Source organism: Lipotes vexillifer, unplaced genomic scaffold (assembly GCF_000442215.2).
Source record: "Lipotes vexillifer unplaced genomic scaffold, Lipotes_vexillifer_v1.1 scaffold217, whole genome shotgun sequence".
NCBI lineage: Eukaryota > Metazoa > Chordata > Mammalia > Artiodactyla > Lipotidae > Lipotes > Lipotes vexillifer.
In genome coordinates, this window is record NW_006788200.1 from 2,370,113 (window position 1) to 2,383,239 (window position 13,127).

The 13,127-nt window shown below is 55.2% G+C and overlaps 1 protein-coding gene across 1 annotated transcript in view; it reads left to right on the plus strand.

Moving 5' to 3' along the window:
• The first annotated feature begins 435 nt into the window (after positions 1-435).
• TCF7 (transcription factor 7) overlaps positions 436-13,127 on the plus strand; it is a 30,563-nt gene continuing 17,871 nt past the window's right edge. Inside the window, exons 1-2 of the mRNA XM_007461357.1 lie at positions 436-485; positions 698-822. Coding sequence (XP_007461419.1) covers positions 727-822 — 96 coding nt within the window. The 5' untranslated portion in view covers positions 436-485; positions 698-726. The remainder of the gene's footprint in view (positions 486-697; positions 823-13,127) is intronic.

The window sequence follows — 13,127 nt, forward strand, 5'->3', positions numbered from 1 at the left end:
CGCGCTGCCCCGCCCCTCCCTCCCGCGGCCCTCGGGGGGTCCGCATCCCTCAGACCCCTCCTGCCCCGGGCCCCGAGCTCCCAGCTTTCCCAGCCCTCTCAAGACCCCTCTGGATCTCCCCGCAGGCTCTCGGGCGGGAACACACTTCGCAGAGACTTTTCCCCGACAAACTTCCAGAGTCTCTGGAAGACGGTGAGTTTCTGCCGGCCCAGCTCCCCTCCTCCCACTAAGGCCGGGCCTCGGTGGGAGAGCGGGGCGAGGACGGGAGGGAGCCGAGGGGGTGCCTCCCCCTAACTGCAGCTCGAGGAGGCGGTAAAACCGAGGGGGTGGGGGAGTGGGGGGCGGGTTTCCCGGGCGCCGCCGGGCTCGAGTCACTTCCGGTGCCCTGACCTTTATAGGAGTAAACAGACCCCCGCCATCTCCGCCTCCCCTCCTGCCCAGGTGACTGACTAATCCCCCGACTTGAGGAGAAAGCGTTGGCCAAGGTTCCTTGGCCGGAGGGCGGAGTGGGGGCCGAGAAAGGGAGGCCCGAACACGGGGTCCTTCGTCGAAACTTGGCCCTGCGGGCACCCCCAGCCCTTCAAGTCACGAACTTGAAGGGGACCCCTTGGCAATTCCGATTTTCTCCCGAGCGAGCAGACAGCCTTCAGCCCGAGCCGCCCGGGCTGGCGCTTCTGACCAGCTGTGGTTTTTCCAGGCCTGAAGACCCCGGAGTGCGCCAGCGGCATGTACAAAGACACCGTCTACTCCGCCTTCAATCTGCTCATGCACTACCCACCCCCCTCGGGAGCAGGGCAGCACCCCCAGCCGCAGCCCTCGCTGGTAAGTGGCCCCAGCAGCCCAGCCCGCCTTGTGCCTGCTACCTTCTTGATCAGGTATGTGAGGCATGGGCAAGAAGTGACTTTTGCCTAGAACAAAATGGATACAGAACTCTGTTCTTGTCTCTTTCCCCATCCACACCCTGCGGGATCTGAACCAGAAGGAGAACTTTCCTGAAGTAAGGAGGGCTGCCCTAGGCACCCCACCTGCCTCCAGCGGTTGCCTTTTGTCTTCCCAGCTTGCTCATTAGCAGGCGTGGGCCCTGTCCTGGTGCTAGGTGATGCTGGGATGGAGTCGGCTTGGAGAACGGTTAAGCTGAGACCACCCACCCCTCCTGAGGGTGGTGTATGTAGTGTGCTCAGAGTTGTGAGCTTTGCTGTTAGCCTTCTCCCACTAAGCCCCAATCCTCAGTGTTTGGAGGAGCGGGCAGAAAAGCTGGTCTGCTTCAGGTCTCCTGGTTGTACAGGAGAAACATGCTCTACTCGCTCTGTCCTTATTGGCATGAATGTGGCCTTACCAGAGAAACAGCCCAAACACGATGTGTGGAAAGTGGGTTTTTATGAAGCTGGCTTGGTCTCAAATGCACCAGGAAGGGTTTGCAAAGGTGTTTCAAATCAGTAGTGTCAGTAAGCGGCCTGTTTAATGAATTTGCAAATTAAATTTAAGTACCCAGTGCTTTGAGAAGATTCCATGATCATTACAAACCATGCTTTTTGCCCACTGGTGCAGATGACCTAAAGTGTGAAGAGCCTTTTCTGAGTGCTGTGGAGCAGCAGTAAAGCTGCACTTAACAAAAAATTCAGATTAGTGTTTCAGAGTGTGCTCAGCTGGCCGAAGTCAGGGGTGAGATTAGAGCTTCTAGAGTACGTGTAAGGGTTTGGGGTCTGTGGTGGGTGGGTGTTGGGTGCAAATGTAGACCCAGGGCAGGGCAGGCCAGCAGTAGGAGGCTCACATGGCTAGTGGTGGGGGTCACCTAGAGGGCGGAGAGTGACTGCCAGGCTGTGTCAGATCAGGAGTGAGGAGGGTTGGTTCTGAAAGCTGTTTCATGCTGAAGCTGGTGGGACATGAGAAAGTATATTGAGCCTTCTCTCCAGAAACCCAGGATGGAAAACCTGGTGGTAGGCAGCTGACTAGAAATAAGCTCCTTGCCCTTTGGACCCCCATTCCTTCATCTGTGAAGGAACATGTTGGTTGAGTGGTCTGTCTGGCTTTCTGCTCTAGGGTGGTTCCGTCTGTGAGGTACTCGCTTCCTTCCAAGTCTATGGGGCAAGGGGCTCACCTTCTGACCTTGCCACCTGACGCGGCAGCTCTCCCCAGAGACCTCTACCCTCCATGAACTGATACTGAAGGATGCTTTGGGGGCCCCCTACAAGGTGTAAACCCTTAGATTTGGGGCCAAGTGGTGGGACACTTGGACCCAAATCAGACCTAGCAGGCAGATTCCTTCTAGCATCTTATGATTACACAAAGGTGCAGGGAAAATGCGGTGTTTCTGAGTTTCTTTCACAGCCTGGGCAAGTGGTAGGAGAGTGCCCAGAGTGGGAGTGCCTCGTTCTTCGTAAGGGTGTGGTGATGGGACCATTTGGTGTCCTTTAGCTTACACTGGTCGAAGTGTAGGCAGATGGATGGCTGCCTCTAGCAGTCAGGATTGGGGGGGAAGTAGGAACTAGGGCAGGCACACCATCACTCCCCTGGCCTGGATCATTCATTTTTTCAACTTTGGGCTCTTTCTCAAGGTACAGCAGATGCATTTCTATGTGTCACACCCTCTCTTATAGGGGCAGATCCCTTTGTCCTCCACCCCACACAGCTGTAGCCTCCCGCAGCCTGGCTTCTGGGAACACAGGAGGAGGGCAGGCTCTGGAGCTGACTTTCTGTGCCCTGGCATTGGCTGCTCCATGGGGCTGGGGACAAGGACAGAGGCAAGGGCCTAAGGTGGGGAGATGCTGGGTGAGGAAGATGTACATGAATATAGGGGAGCCTCCTTTAAGCAAATCTGATACTTACAACCAAATAGCAAATAAGAGTAGTAGTTCTTTGTGTTACTCAGAGTTATGTGGGCATATAAAATATGGTGAGGTTTTAAAAAGCAAAATTAATTGACCCCATGTTTTGGGAGCACATTTATCATGTGATCCAAGGTTCATGTGTCTGGAATGAGGAAAGAAATTCTTATGATGGGTTAGGAGTCCCTCGTAGGGGACCTGAGGAAAATCACCTTTGGAAGTTTTTTTCCAAAGCTCTGCTTTCCTGAGCCCCTCTTCAGGGGACAGATGACACACTGCCCAGCCCCTCCCCGTGAGCCTTAGAACCTGGCCCCCCTTCCTCTTTGCACTCTCTTAGAGAATCCAAGTGGTCAACAGTTGGGCGGGGGAGCTCAGGGCCGAATGCTTGACCTCCCCTGACAGTGGGGAAAACCCATGCTAGGGACCTCATCTGCCCTTGTGTGGGTGGAATACCCACGCGGCTGCTACGTTGGACACCTTAAAGCAGGCAGACTTGAACATTGTCATGAGCAATGGGCCAAATGACCACCTCACAGACAACTGCCAGGGGGGCAGAGGGATTTTTTTCCCAAAAGGTTCCTTCTTTTTGGTACTTGGTTTCTTGCAAACTCTGTTTTTTGAAGTGGAAATTAGGTCAAAGTTAATTTCATAGCTGATGTCTTTCAGGCATCTAATGCAGGCTTGCAGACAGTTACTGGCCTAGACTAGTAGCCACTATTGTTTTGTTTTGTTTGCTCCACTCTGGGATTGAGGTGGGGAGGGGCAATGACTGGTCCTGCGCCAGACTTTGAGGGATTTCTGGGATGAGTAAGGCATCACTCCTTAGGGAAACTCAGAGTCTTAGTGCAGAACTGACAGTCTGGTGCAAATCCCCATCTCAAAAAGGATATGAGGCCATGTCACTCTTCTGACCCCTTCTATGGGCTCTGCTTGGTATCTGTGGCCTGGAAGGCTGCTGAGCCTTTTGCTATTTAGACGAAATGCCCAGAATAGGCAAATCCATATAGACAGAAAGTAGAGGAGTGGTTGCCGAGGGCTGAGGGAAGAGGAGAATGGGGAGTGACTGCTAATGGGTATGGGGTTTCTTTTTTTGGGTGATGAATATGTTCTGGAATTAGATAGTGGTGATGGTTGCACAATCTTGTGAATATATTAAAAGCCGCTGAATTGTATACTTTAAAATGGTCAATTTTAAGGTATGTGAATTACATCTCAATTTAAAAAAAAAAATAGCTGAGCTGAGCCCTTTGGCTCTTGCAGGGACTTGGGGCTGTTTCCCTGTGCCGTCCTGGTGTCTGGGCATGCCCAGAGACATCTGACATGAAGGAGCCCACTTGAAGCAGTGGGCTTCTGGCCATCGGGCTCATGTTCTCAGACTCCAAGGTCTGAGGTCCAAGTGAGGGGAGCGAGCCCTGGGGGAGCAGGAGGTGAGGGTATGAGCAAGACTTGAGCAGAGGAAGGAAGTGCTGCTGACGCGTGGCTAGCCGGTCCGGGGGGGCTCTGCAGAGATGCACCCACCCAACCCTCCACACCCCTCAGAGGGTGAGCAGTGGGGCCTCACGGAGGAGGGGTAGTGATAGTTGGTCACCAGCCCTGGTTGGGATGAAGCCTGTTAGGAGAGAGTTTGGCACCAGGCTGGCCACCAGGCAGAGCAGAACCAGCCTTTGCCCCTGGAGTGCCCAGCTGAGTGGAGGAGACAGATGAATAAACCTGAATCCCTGGCCAGAGGAGTACTGTCACAAAAGGTCCTGCTGGCGTGTCCTGGGAAGACCTGGCCCCTGCCTAGGCTGTGAGGAGGGTCTGCTGAGCAGCTTCCTGAAGGAGTAGAGTTGTCTGCCAGATGAAGACAAATAGGGGGCTGGCAGGCATCTGGGCTCCCTCCAGACATCCCGAATCTTCCACATCTCTACTTCATTTCGCTACCCCCAAGCCCTAACCATCACCATCCCTCCCCCAGGAAGGCAGCCTCCACTAGGGTCCCTGCAGCGGACCTGGGTCTCTCCCCACAACCCTACCCTAACCCTCAATCCAGGATCCACAGAGCAGCCAAACATAAGTCAGATCCTACCTCTCGCCTGATGAAACCCTGTAGAGGCTCCCATTGCTCTTGAAGTAAAATCTAAGCCACTCACCACAGCCTGAATGCCTGGGTGGCCAGCCCCTGCTGACCGCCCCTCCTCATCTGCACCATACTCTTCCTTTCTCCCTAAAAAGCAGCCACCTCAGTGGCCTGATAGGTTTTACCACCAAGTTCTTTCCATCTCAAGACGTTTGCGCTCGTTCCCGCAGTTCGGCATTCTCTTCTCTAGCTTTTCACCTAGCGGCCGCTTCTCATTCCTCACTCAGGGCTTATTCAGATGTCACCTCCTCAGAGAGACTTGCTCTGACCATCCAAGTGGGGCCTTCCGTCATCCCCAACCGGGCCTCGGCTGCCTTGCCCACCCCGGCAGCTCTTCAGGCCAAGGTGGTTGGCACTGGTTTATGATGCACTTGCCATGCTTAGTCCAGAGACAGCCCATGTGTCAAGTATGTCTGAGCCTTAGTTTCCTCATCTGCACAATGGGAGTGGCAAGCCCTCCTCCCAGAGCTGGAGTGAGGACTGGAGGCAGCAGTACCAGGGACGTGCCCAGGAAGGTGCCAGCGTGGCCTAGGCTTGGGGGTCGGGGTTTGGCCACAATTGATCCCTCTCCCTTGCTGTCCTGGCTCCTCTGGGACCAGGGGTGGCTCAGTGGTAGGCTCCATGTGCACTCCTGTCTGGAGGACTATATCTCCACTTTGGGCCACGGGGTTTGGGGGTTTGAACCCTGGGGACCAGCCCTCAGGTGGGACTCAGGTGTACAGGCCCCCTCCTCAATGCCTGCCTCACCCAGGCATTCTTGGGAGGAAAAGTGTTATTCCTGGGGCCAGACTGGGAGCCATAGCCACTCATTCCATCCTGAGAATCCTCTCCCACCGCCCAGAGATTTTTCGGAAAGAGGCTCCCCTTCCCCAGCCATATAGAAGCCCTTTACACAAGATGTTAGGGGCTTAAGCTATTTTGTAAGAAAAAAAAAGGGAAAAGACCTTCATGGCCATTAGTCTCTGAACCACTCCCAGAGCTTTTCTCACATGGTGCCCCGTGAGCAACACCCCTGTGTCTTGTTCTGACGCTTCCCTGGTGTGCAGGCCCCCAGGCAGTGCCCATGCACGGCTTCTTTGCTTGTTTTCCCTCATGTTTATTATTCATCTCTCCCTCATGTGCCTTCTAGTTTGCTCGCAGCTTGCCTTCTTTACCAGTGGGAACGATGCTCTATACAAATCACTCCTTAGTTTCCATTTTGACTATTTTCCTGGAGCATAATGTTCAAAGAGAATTATGGGTTCAAGAGGTAGGAAGAATCAAGGCCCCAGTTCACCGAGGGTTCCTTGCGGTGCCCAAGCATAGCTGACGTGGAGTTTCCCCTTTTTTGTTGTTCATTTTATAGGTTCGTGGTGGGCAGTGAGACTTAGAAGTAACTTTGACTTGCATTCCTTCCTGACTTGGAAGGCTGTGTGGTATTTGGAAAATCTGCAGCAACCCCCTCACCGCCAGCTGCTCCCAAGGTGAAACTTTGTTTTGGGGGCTTCCCTGATGCATTTCAGGGCCAGGAAAGCACCCTGAAGGAGGCCTATCCTGCAGACCCCTGCCCCACCCTGTCACCAGGGGCTGCTGCTGTTTTAGGGCTGCCATCCACTCCTCCAGCTTAGCAGGGTGGAGGGGCTGACAGAGAGCCCTGAGTTGGTCACCAGGACCCAGGTATTCTTCCCCCGGCCCCGGCAGGGTTTCACGAGCCAGCTTCCATAGCCCGCAAACAGGGATATCCATACCAGTTCTGCCTACTTCCCCAAGTGCTCCAAGACTTAGGCGTGAGTGGAGTTGAAGAGGTGGGGCCTTGGTGGTCCCCTCTCATGGCCAGTTGGCAGCCCATGCCCTCCTTGGTCTCCTAAGATCACACCCAACCCCCGTTCCTGCATGAAGGGAGGTTTAGCAGAGCTGTAAGAATGGGCTGCAGGGGCACTGATTTCAAGTCGTGTAACTGCTGAGGTCAGGCTGGATCAAGGTGGGCACAGAGCCACATGGAGGGGACAAGGGGAGCCGCAGCCTCCCTCTGAGCCTCCTCAGGCAGCTGCGGTTCCGAAGCCATACAGTCACACTCCCTCATACCTTGTGACTGGCTGCTTCCTGCCACTGTGTACAAACAAGACTCTGTTGGAGGAAACAGGTGTTTTATCAGGTCACAGGGCTCCCCCTCCCTGAACGGTACAGTGCACAGATCCTTGGGTAACAACCCTCATCTGCAGGTGGGGACAGTAAGGCCAGGTCAGGGAAGGGACTTATCCAAGGCCCCTTAGAGGAGTGAAGGGGGAAGGCCTGAGTCGGGAAGCTCCGCCCTCAAATACCATATCTTCCACTCCTTGGCTGAGTGGCCTTGGGTAAGTTAACTCCTGTGGGCCTTAGCTTTCTCATCTAAAAATGAGGATAGCGAAGGTTCCTACCTCCTAGGGTTACTGTGGAATGGAACGAGATAGTGTATGTGGAGTTCCCGGCACATAGTAGGTGCTTCATTGGAAGCAACTGTGGGAGGGATTGTTAACACTGTGTGGGAATGGCTCTTGTAAAGGACGTCGGGCCAGTAGGTGCAGTGCTCCTGAAGGTGCGGCTGGACTGAAGCCCCTGATGCTCTCCGTCCTCAGCTCAGCAGCCAGTTCCCCTGGGGCAGAGCAAAGAGGACAGCTGTCCGGCCCAGCCAGCCCTCGGGCCCTCAGCTGGTCGACGACATAGTGCCAGCTGTATCTAGAATCCTGGTCCAGACTCTTTTTTTTTTTTTTTTTTCTTGCGTTATGCGGGCCTCTCACTGTTGTGGCCTCTCCCATTTGCGGAGCACAGGCTCCGGACGCGCAGGCTCAGCGGCCACGGCTCACGGGCCCAGCCGCTCCGCGGCATGTGGGATCCTCCCGAAACGGGGCACGAACCCGCGTCTCCTGCAACGGCAGGCGGACTCTCAAGCACTGCGCCACCAGGGAAGCCCCTGGTCCAGACTCTTAACCGGTATTTACTGAGCCCCACTTGGCCTTGGCTCAGCACAGAGGGGACGGCTGCCTCTGCTCCACCCCGCAGAGCTCAGTTCTGGCAAGGCAAAGAGACTCTCCTGGGGGCTCAGAGTCGGCCGTGTTGGATAAAGGGCACTGAGGAGGGAGGGAGGCCAGTGGGGGCAGCCAGGAAGGCTTCCTGACAGGGGAGAGTTCTGGCTGGCCCAGAACCTGCGAAGGTGAGAGTGGGAGAATGCTCTAAGTCGGGGGCACAGCTCAAGCAGAGGAGGAGAGGCATAAATTAGTATGTTCTTGGTCATTGGAAGAGCCACCCGAAGCCCAGGGTCTGTGAGGCTGGAGAAGGGCCAGCACTGAGGGCCCAGCACGTGACCTTAATACCCGGCGGCGCTGGTTCCAGAGCCCCGGAGTGGCTGCTGGGTACCTGCAGTCTGTTGGCAGCATGAAGGGCAGTGTGGTGCCCACGGGAGATGGTTTGAGTTGAACATAGAGGGTGAGGCGGGCAGAGCCGGCAGCTGGGGCAGGTGGATGCTGGGATGCAAGGGAGGGGGTGGGCTTTGGGCAGGGAAGACCCCAGCGAACTGGCACATGCAAGGCAGGAGTGCCTCAGAGGTGGAAGTTTTGTGTTATTTCTTTTGACTTTCAGTCTCACTCCAGGGTCATGAGTCCAGGGTCTTGTCCGCTGTTTCCTGAGGGAAGCTGAACCCCAGAGGTCAGGTTGTGCAGCCCATTGGTGCTTTAGCCAGGGTGTGGAGAACACGTCTCATCAGCACTGTCTCTAGCAGGACTCCAAGGCCCCAGGAGTCAATGGAGGGTCTCTGAGAACCCAGGACATTGTTAGCCTCTTCCTTCAGGCAGTTTGCTGTCTCAGCTCGCAGACCTTTGATGCTTGGGGTTTGGACGTGGGTGCCGCCTCCCTCCCTTAAAGAGGTGTGGCCCACATCAGCCTTGGCACGTGTAGTCTCTGAGCTGTAGCCCGGGAGGGTTTGTCCTGGTCAGAGGGTTTGGCCCCTTCTGGTCCTGAAGAACATGGGGCTCCCATTGGCTCAGTCCCCTGGTGGGTAGAGGGACTGTCCCCTGCTGGATAGGGTCCCTGGCCCAAGGTAGTAGTTTGGTGAGTTTGGCCCTCTCTTGTGGGGAGGCAGCCATGTAGCCTGTCCCACCCATGGAGCCTGCCTGCCTGCCTGGGCTGTGCCAGCAGATACGGCTTTAGAGCCCAGAGGGAGATGGTGACACACAGCCTTCATGTCACAGCCAGCTCCACTGCCAAAGCTCCTTGGAGATCAGAGGAAGCAGATGCTTTGCCAACCCCTTTACCCCTCCCATTAAAACAACCATCTCTCTCTCTCTCTCTCTCTCTCTCTCTCTCTCTCCTTGGACTGGAGAGGTGTCTGTGCTCCACATTCTCTGCTTTCAGCTGATGGTGAGTGTGCGGCTGGGGCTGCAGGCGAGGATGGGCAGAATGTGGCCCCAGGGAACAGTGGGTTCTGGGGGTGCATGGTTACAGCTGCCCCAGCCCACCGTGTCTGGGTGGCCTAGCCAGGGCTGGCCAATCACGCCTCCCAGGAAGCCCAATTTGCCCATGAGGGGAGGGGCTGTGATGGGTAAGGAAGCCAGGGACCAAGGCCACCTCCTCCCCTGGGTGTGTGACCTCAAGCAAATCTGTTAACCTCTCTGGGTCTCAGTTTCCTTCTGTAAATGGGGGTGGGGAGCTCTGGCCATGAGGATTTCTGAAGTTCAGACAAGTGTCAGCTGGAGAGGCCTGCTGCTCTGGTGGGCCTCAGGTGGGGCTTTGTTGGGCATTGCAAGAACTGCTCCAGGCCTAGTCTCCCTGTCAGGCAAGAAGGAATTGTAGGGAGGGAGAGACAGGTGACAGAAGTCCAGTTGAGGGTATTCTGACTAACTCTGACCTGGCTCTGGTGGCAGGAGGCCCAGCCTCCCGGTCTGCTGGGCCGCCATCTGAAACGCATTACCAATGCTTTGTAAACTGCACATCATTCGGCCACATGAAAGCCTGGGATCTAAAAATAGCCATTCCCAGATGACACCCCGCATTGGCGGGGCTCAGCTGACCTCTGCACGCACACCCACCACTAGGCCACCTCCCTTGCCAGGGGGCCCCCAACTGGCAGGGCCACCCCCCCCCCCCCCCCCAGTGTGGGCAGCCACTGCCGGAGGCCACTTTATCTGGGCACAGATCTCGTCCAGCTGGTCAAAGCTGCAGGCCTCGAGGCCTTAACTAGGGCAGAATGTCTGGAGGAGGCAGCTGAGAGCATGTCGGTGGCCGCAGGACCCCTTCCCCAGACCATAGATGCCTGGCATGTCTGTGGGAAGCCAGTGGAACCATCTTACAGATGAGGACACTGGGGCCCTGTGGAGGGGAAGCACAGGAAAGGGGACTTGGCCACTGTCAGATGGTAGACAGGAGGGCCGCTGGTGGATGTGCTGGTATGAGAAGGGCAGGGTCCTGCCCTGGACCCCGTGGTGTCGGTGGAGTCTGCCCCAGCACGAAGGCAAGGCAGCTGTGGGTCTCCAGGCTGCTACGGTTGAGTCTTTGCTCTACTTTCTGCAGGCTCCTTTTCCCTATAGTCTCTATGACCAACTGCAAAACCACTCTTTTCCCTAAAAATAAACATGCTTATGGGATTGGGGGAAGCTTTGTAGCTATCAAAGGAAATAATAGGGTGTTTAAGAAAATTACGTTGCGTTTTAAATAACCAGCATGAAAGTCATTAAGTTTGAAGTTTCATTCAAATCAGATGGCTCTGTGGCTGGCCCGGTGGCCAGGCAGGCAGGGGGTGGGTGGGCACTTAGGGACGCTGAGAGGCAGCCTGTGGAGAGCTCTGCCGCAGCGGCAGTGAGGTCTCTGCGGCTATAGCCAGGGTCCAGGCGGGGCGGCCCCGAGTGTGCGCCGGGCTGCAGCAGCCGCCCCAGAGCTTGCCGACAGGCTTTGAAGCAGGCTGCAGCCTGGGAGCCCCCCAGCTGTGGTGGGCAACCCCATGGGTGGGGCTGGGGGGTGAACATAGACCAAAGGGTGTGGGGCCAGATGAAGCTGGGATTGCAGAGGCCACAAGCGTTGATGGCCGTGTTGAGGTGGGGTTTAAGGGATGGTGGTTGGGATCAAAAGGGCTGGAGAGGATCTACAGGGCCAAGGCCACATCTGTCTTCTTCACTGCTGGAATCTTAGCGGCCAGCATAGCGCATGACCCATAGTAGGTGCTCGTAAACTGTTGCAAGAATAACAACAGCTGCAGTAATAGTGCACGTGTCAAGAACTTCCCAAGTGCCAGACCTGTGCTGGGGACTTAATCCTAATAGCAAGATCCTTACAAGAAGCCAAGAAAGTAGATACTATTATTGCTCTCATTTTACAGATGGGGAAACTGAGGCTCAGAGAGGTTAAGAACTTACTAGTACCTGGCAGAGTCAGGACTTGGACTCAGGTCTGTTTTACCCCAAAGCCCAGGCTCTGCTCTGTCCCTTTGGTCTCGATTGTGTGGAGCTCATTGGGAGCATTGCAGGCTGCAAAGCTGAACCCACTCCTGTTGAGTTTATGAGCTGAATTCCTCTGGCCTCAAGGAAAGACTTGGCCCTTACTGCCCCTCCTGGGCGTGACCTCAGAGCTCTGGACCTGGGTCAGGGCTGGACCACATGCTATCGGGGGCCAAAAGGGTTGTTTCTTGGTTAAAAGCAGGACCTCGGGGCTTCCAGAATAAATATTACCTGGAAAAGTGTTTATAAATGACATTTAAGATGACATCAGGTTTTTCCTGATGGTCCAGTGGTTGTGTCCAGTGGAATTCCCTGGTGGTCCAGTGGTTAGGACTCTGCACTTTCACCGCCGAGGGCATGGGTTCAATCCCTGGTTGGGGAACTAAGATCCCGCAAGCCTCGCAGCGCAGCCAAAAATTAAATTTTTAAAAAAAGATTACATCAGATTTCATGCATGATGCAAGGACAGTTAAGAACTGTGTATAGGTTGATTCCTCCTTTCTAACTTTGGTCCTGGTCCTGGCTTAGCTTGGAGCTCACTGTTGGACTTCTCTGGCCCAGGTGCCCTCCTCTGTGTGGTCCAGGGATGGGCTAGAGGGTGTCCTAGGCTCGGAGACAATGGGAATGGCTGGACTGAGGAATCTGAGGGCATCCCTGCACATGGGCATCCCCTCCCCAAACCCCTTGGGAACCAGATCCACCTCCCAACGCTGCTGCGGCATTTTGAGAGTTTCTTCTTCTACCACTGCCCTCCTCTGCTCCTCCCGTGCCACCCCCCACGCCTCCCCCCGCCCCTGCCCTGGCTCTGGTCACTGAGGGCTAGTCAGGAGCTCAGGAGTCTGGCCCAATAGCAATCTGGCAGTAGTCCAAAGGAAATCGAGGGCCAGCAGCCCTGGCCTGGCACAAAAGCCGGCTTTCCTGAAAAGCCTTGGTCTAGGAACATGCTCGCCTTTGTCTTTTGTTTTCTTCTTCATTAATTTTAAAAAATATTAGCAGACACAAATATTACTTCATTTAATCCCTATGAGATATGGATATTGTACAGATGGGGAACCCGAAGCACAGAGAGACACACTTTTCAAGTGCTGGAGGGGAGATGTGAATTCAGGCATCTACCTCTGTGTTCCCTGCCCTTACCACCTGCTACCTTGCCTCTTAGACAACATATCTATCCACTCATTTTTGAAAAGTTGGGTTTTATAGCTACAGCTGGGTCGCCTTGGCTCCCCCATCCCATCCATCCCCACTCCTCACCCGCCCCCAGGAATTTAGTGTTTCACCCTCTCCCTGTATTTTTATAGTGTTTAGACCCAGGTGTGTATCTGTAAAAGCTGTTTGGTGTGGTTTCTGGAACCCCCTAACTCAACCTCATTAGAGGGCTCCAACCCAAGAGGGCCCCTGTGGCAGTTGCAGCAGCCCTGCCCTCCTCCGTCTGCTTACACTTAGCGTGAGGGGCTTGGGTGGGAGCATCCTGGGACCTGAAGCCTCCAGCAACTCCTTTCCACTCCTTGCCTTGTTCACTAGGGATAAACCGCTGGACTGAGTCCAGGCAGAGCCCCAAGGGCCTTCCTTAACTGGCAGTAGCTGCAAGGGTTAGACCCAAGTGAGCTTCCTGACTGTGGCCCCAGGGCAGAACTGTTCTCCGGGGCTGGTACAGGCAGCTGAACAGACCAGGTAACTCACAGAGACCCCCATCTTATCTTTGCTCCTCAGAAGCTGGCTGGAATTAATTGGGGCAGGAAT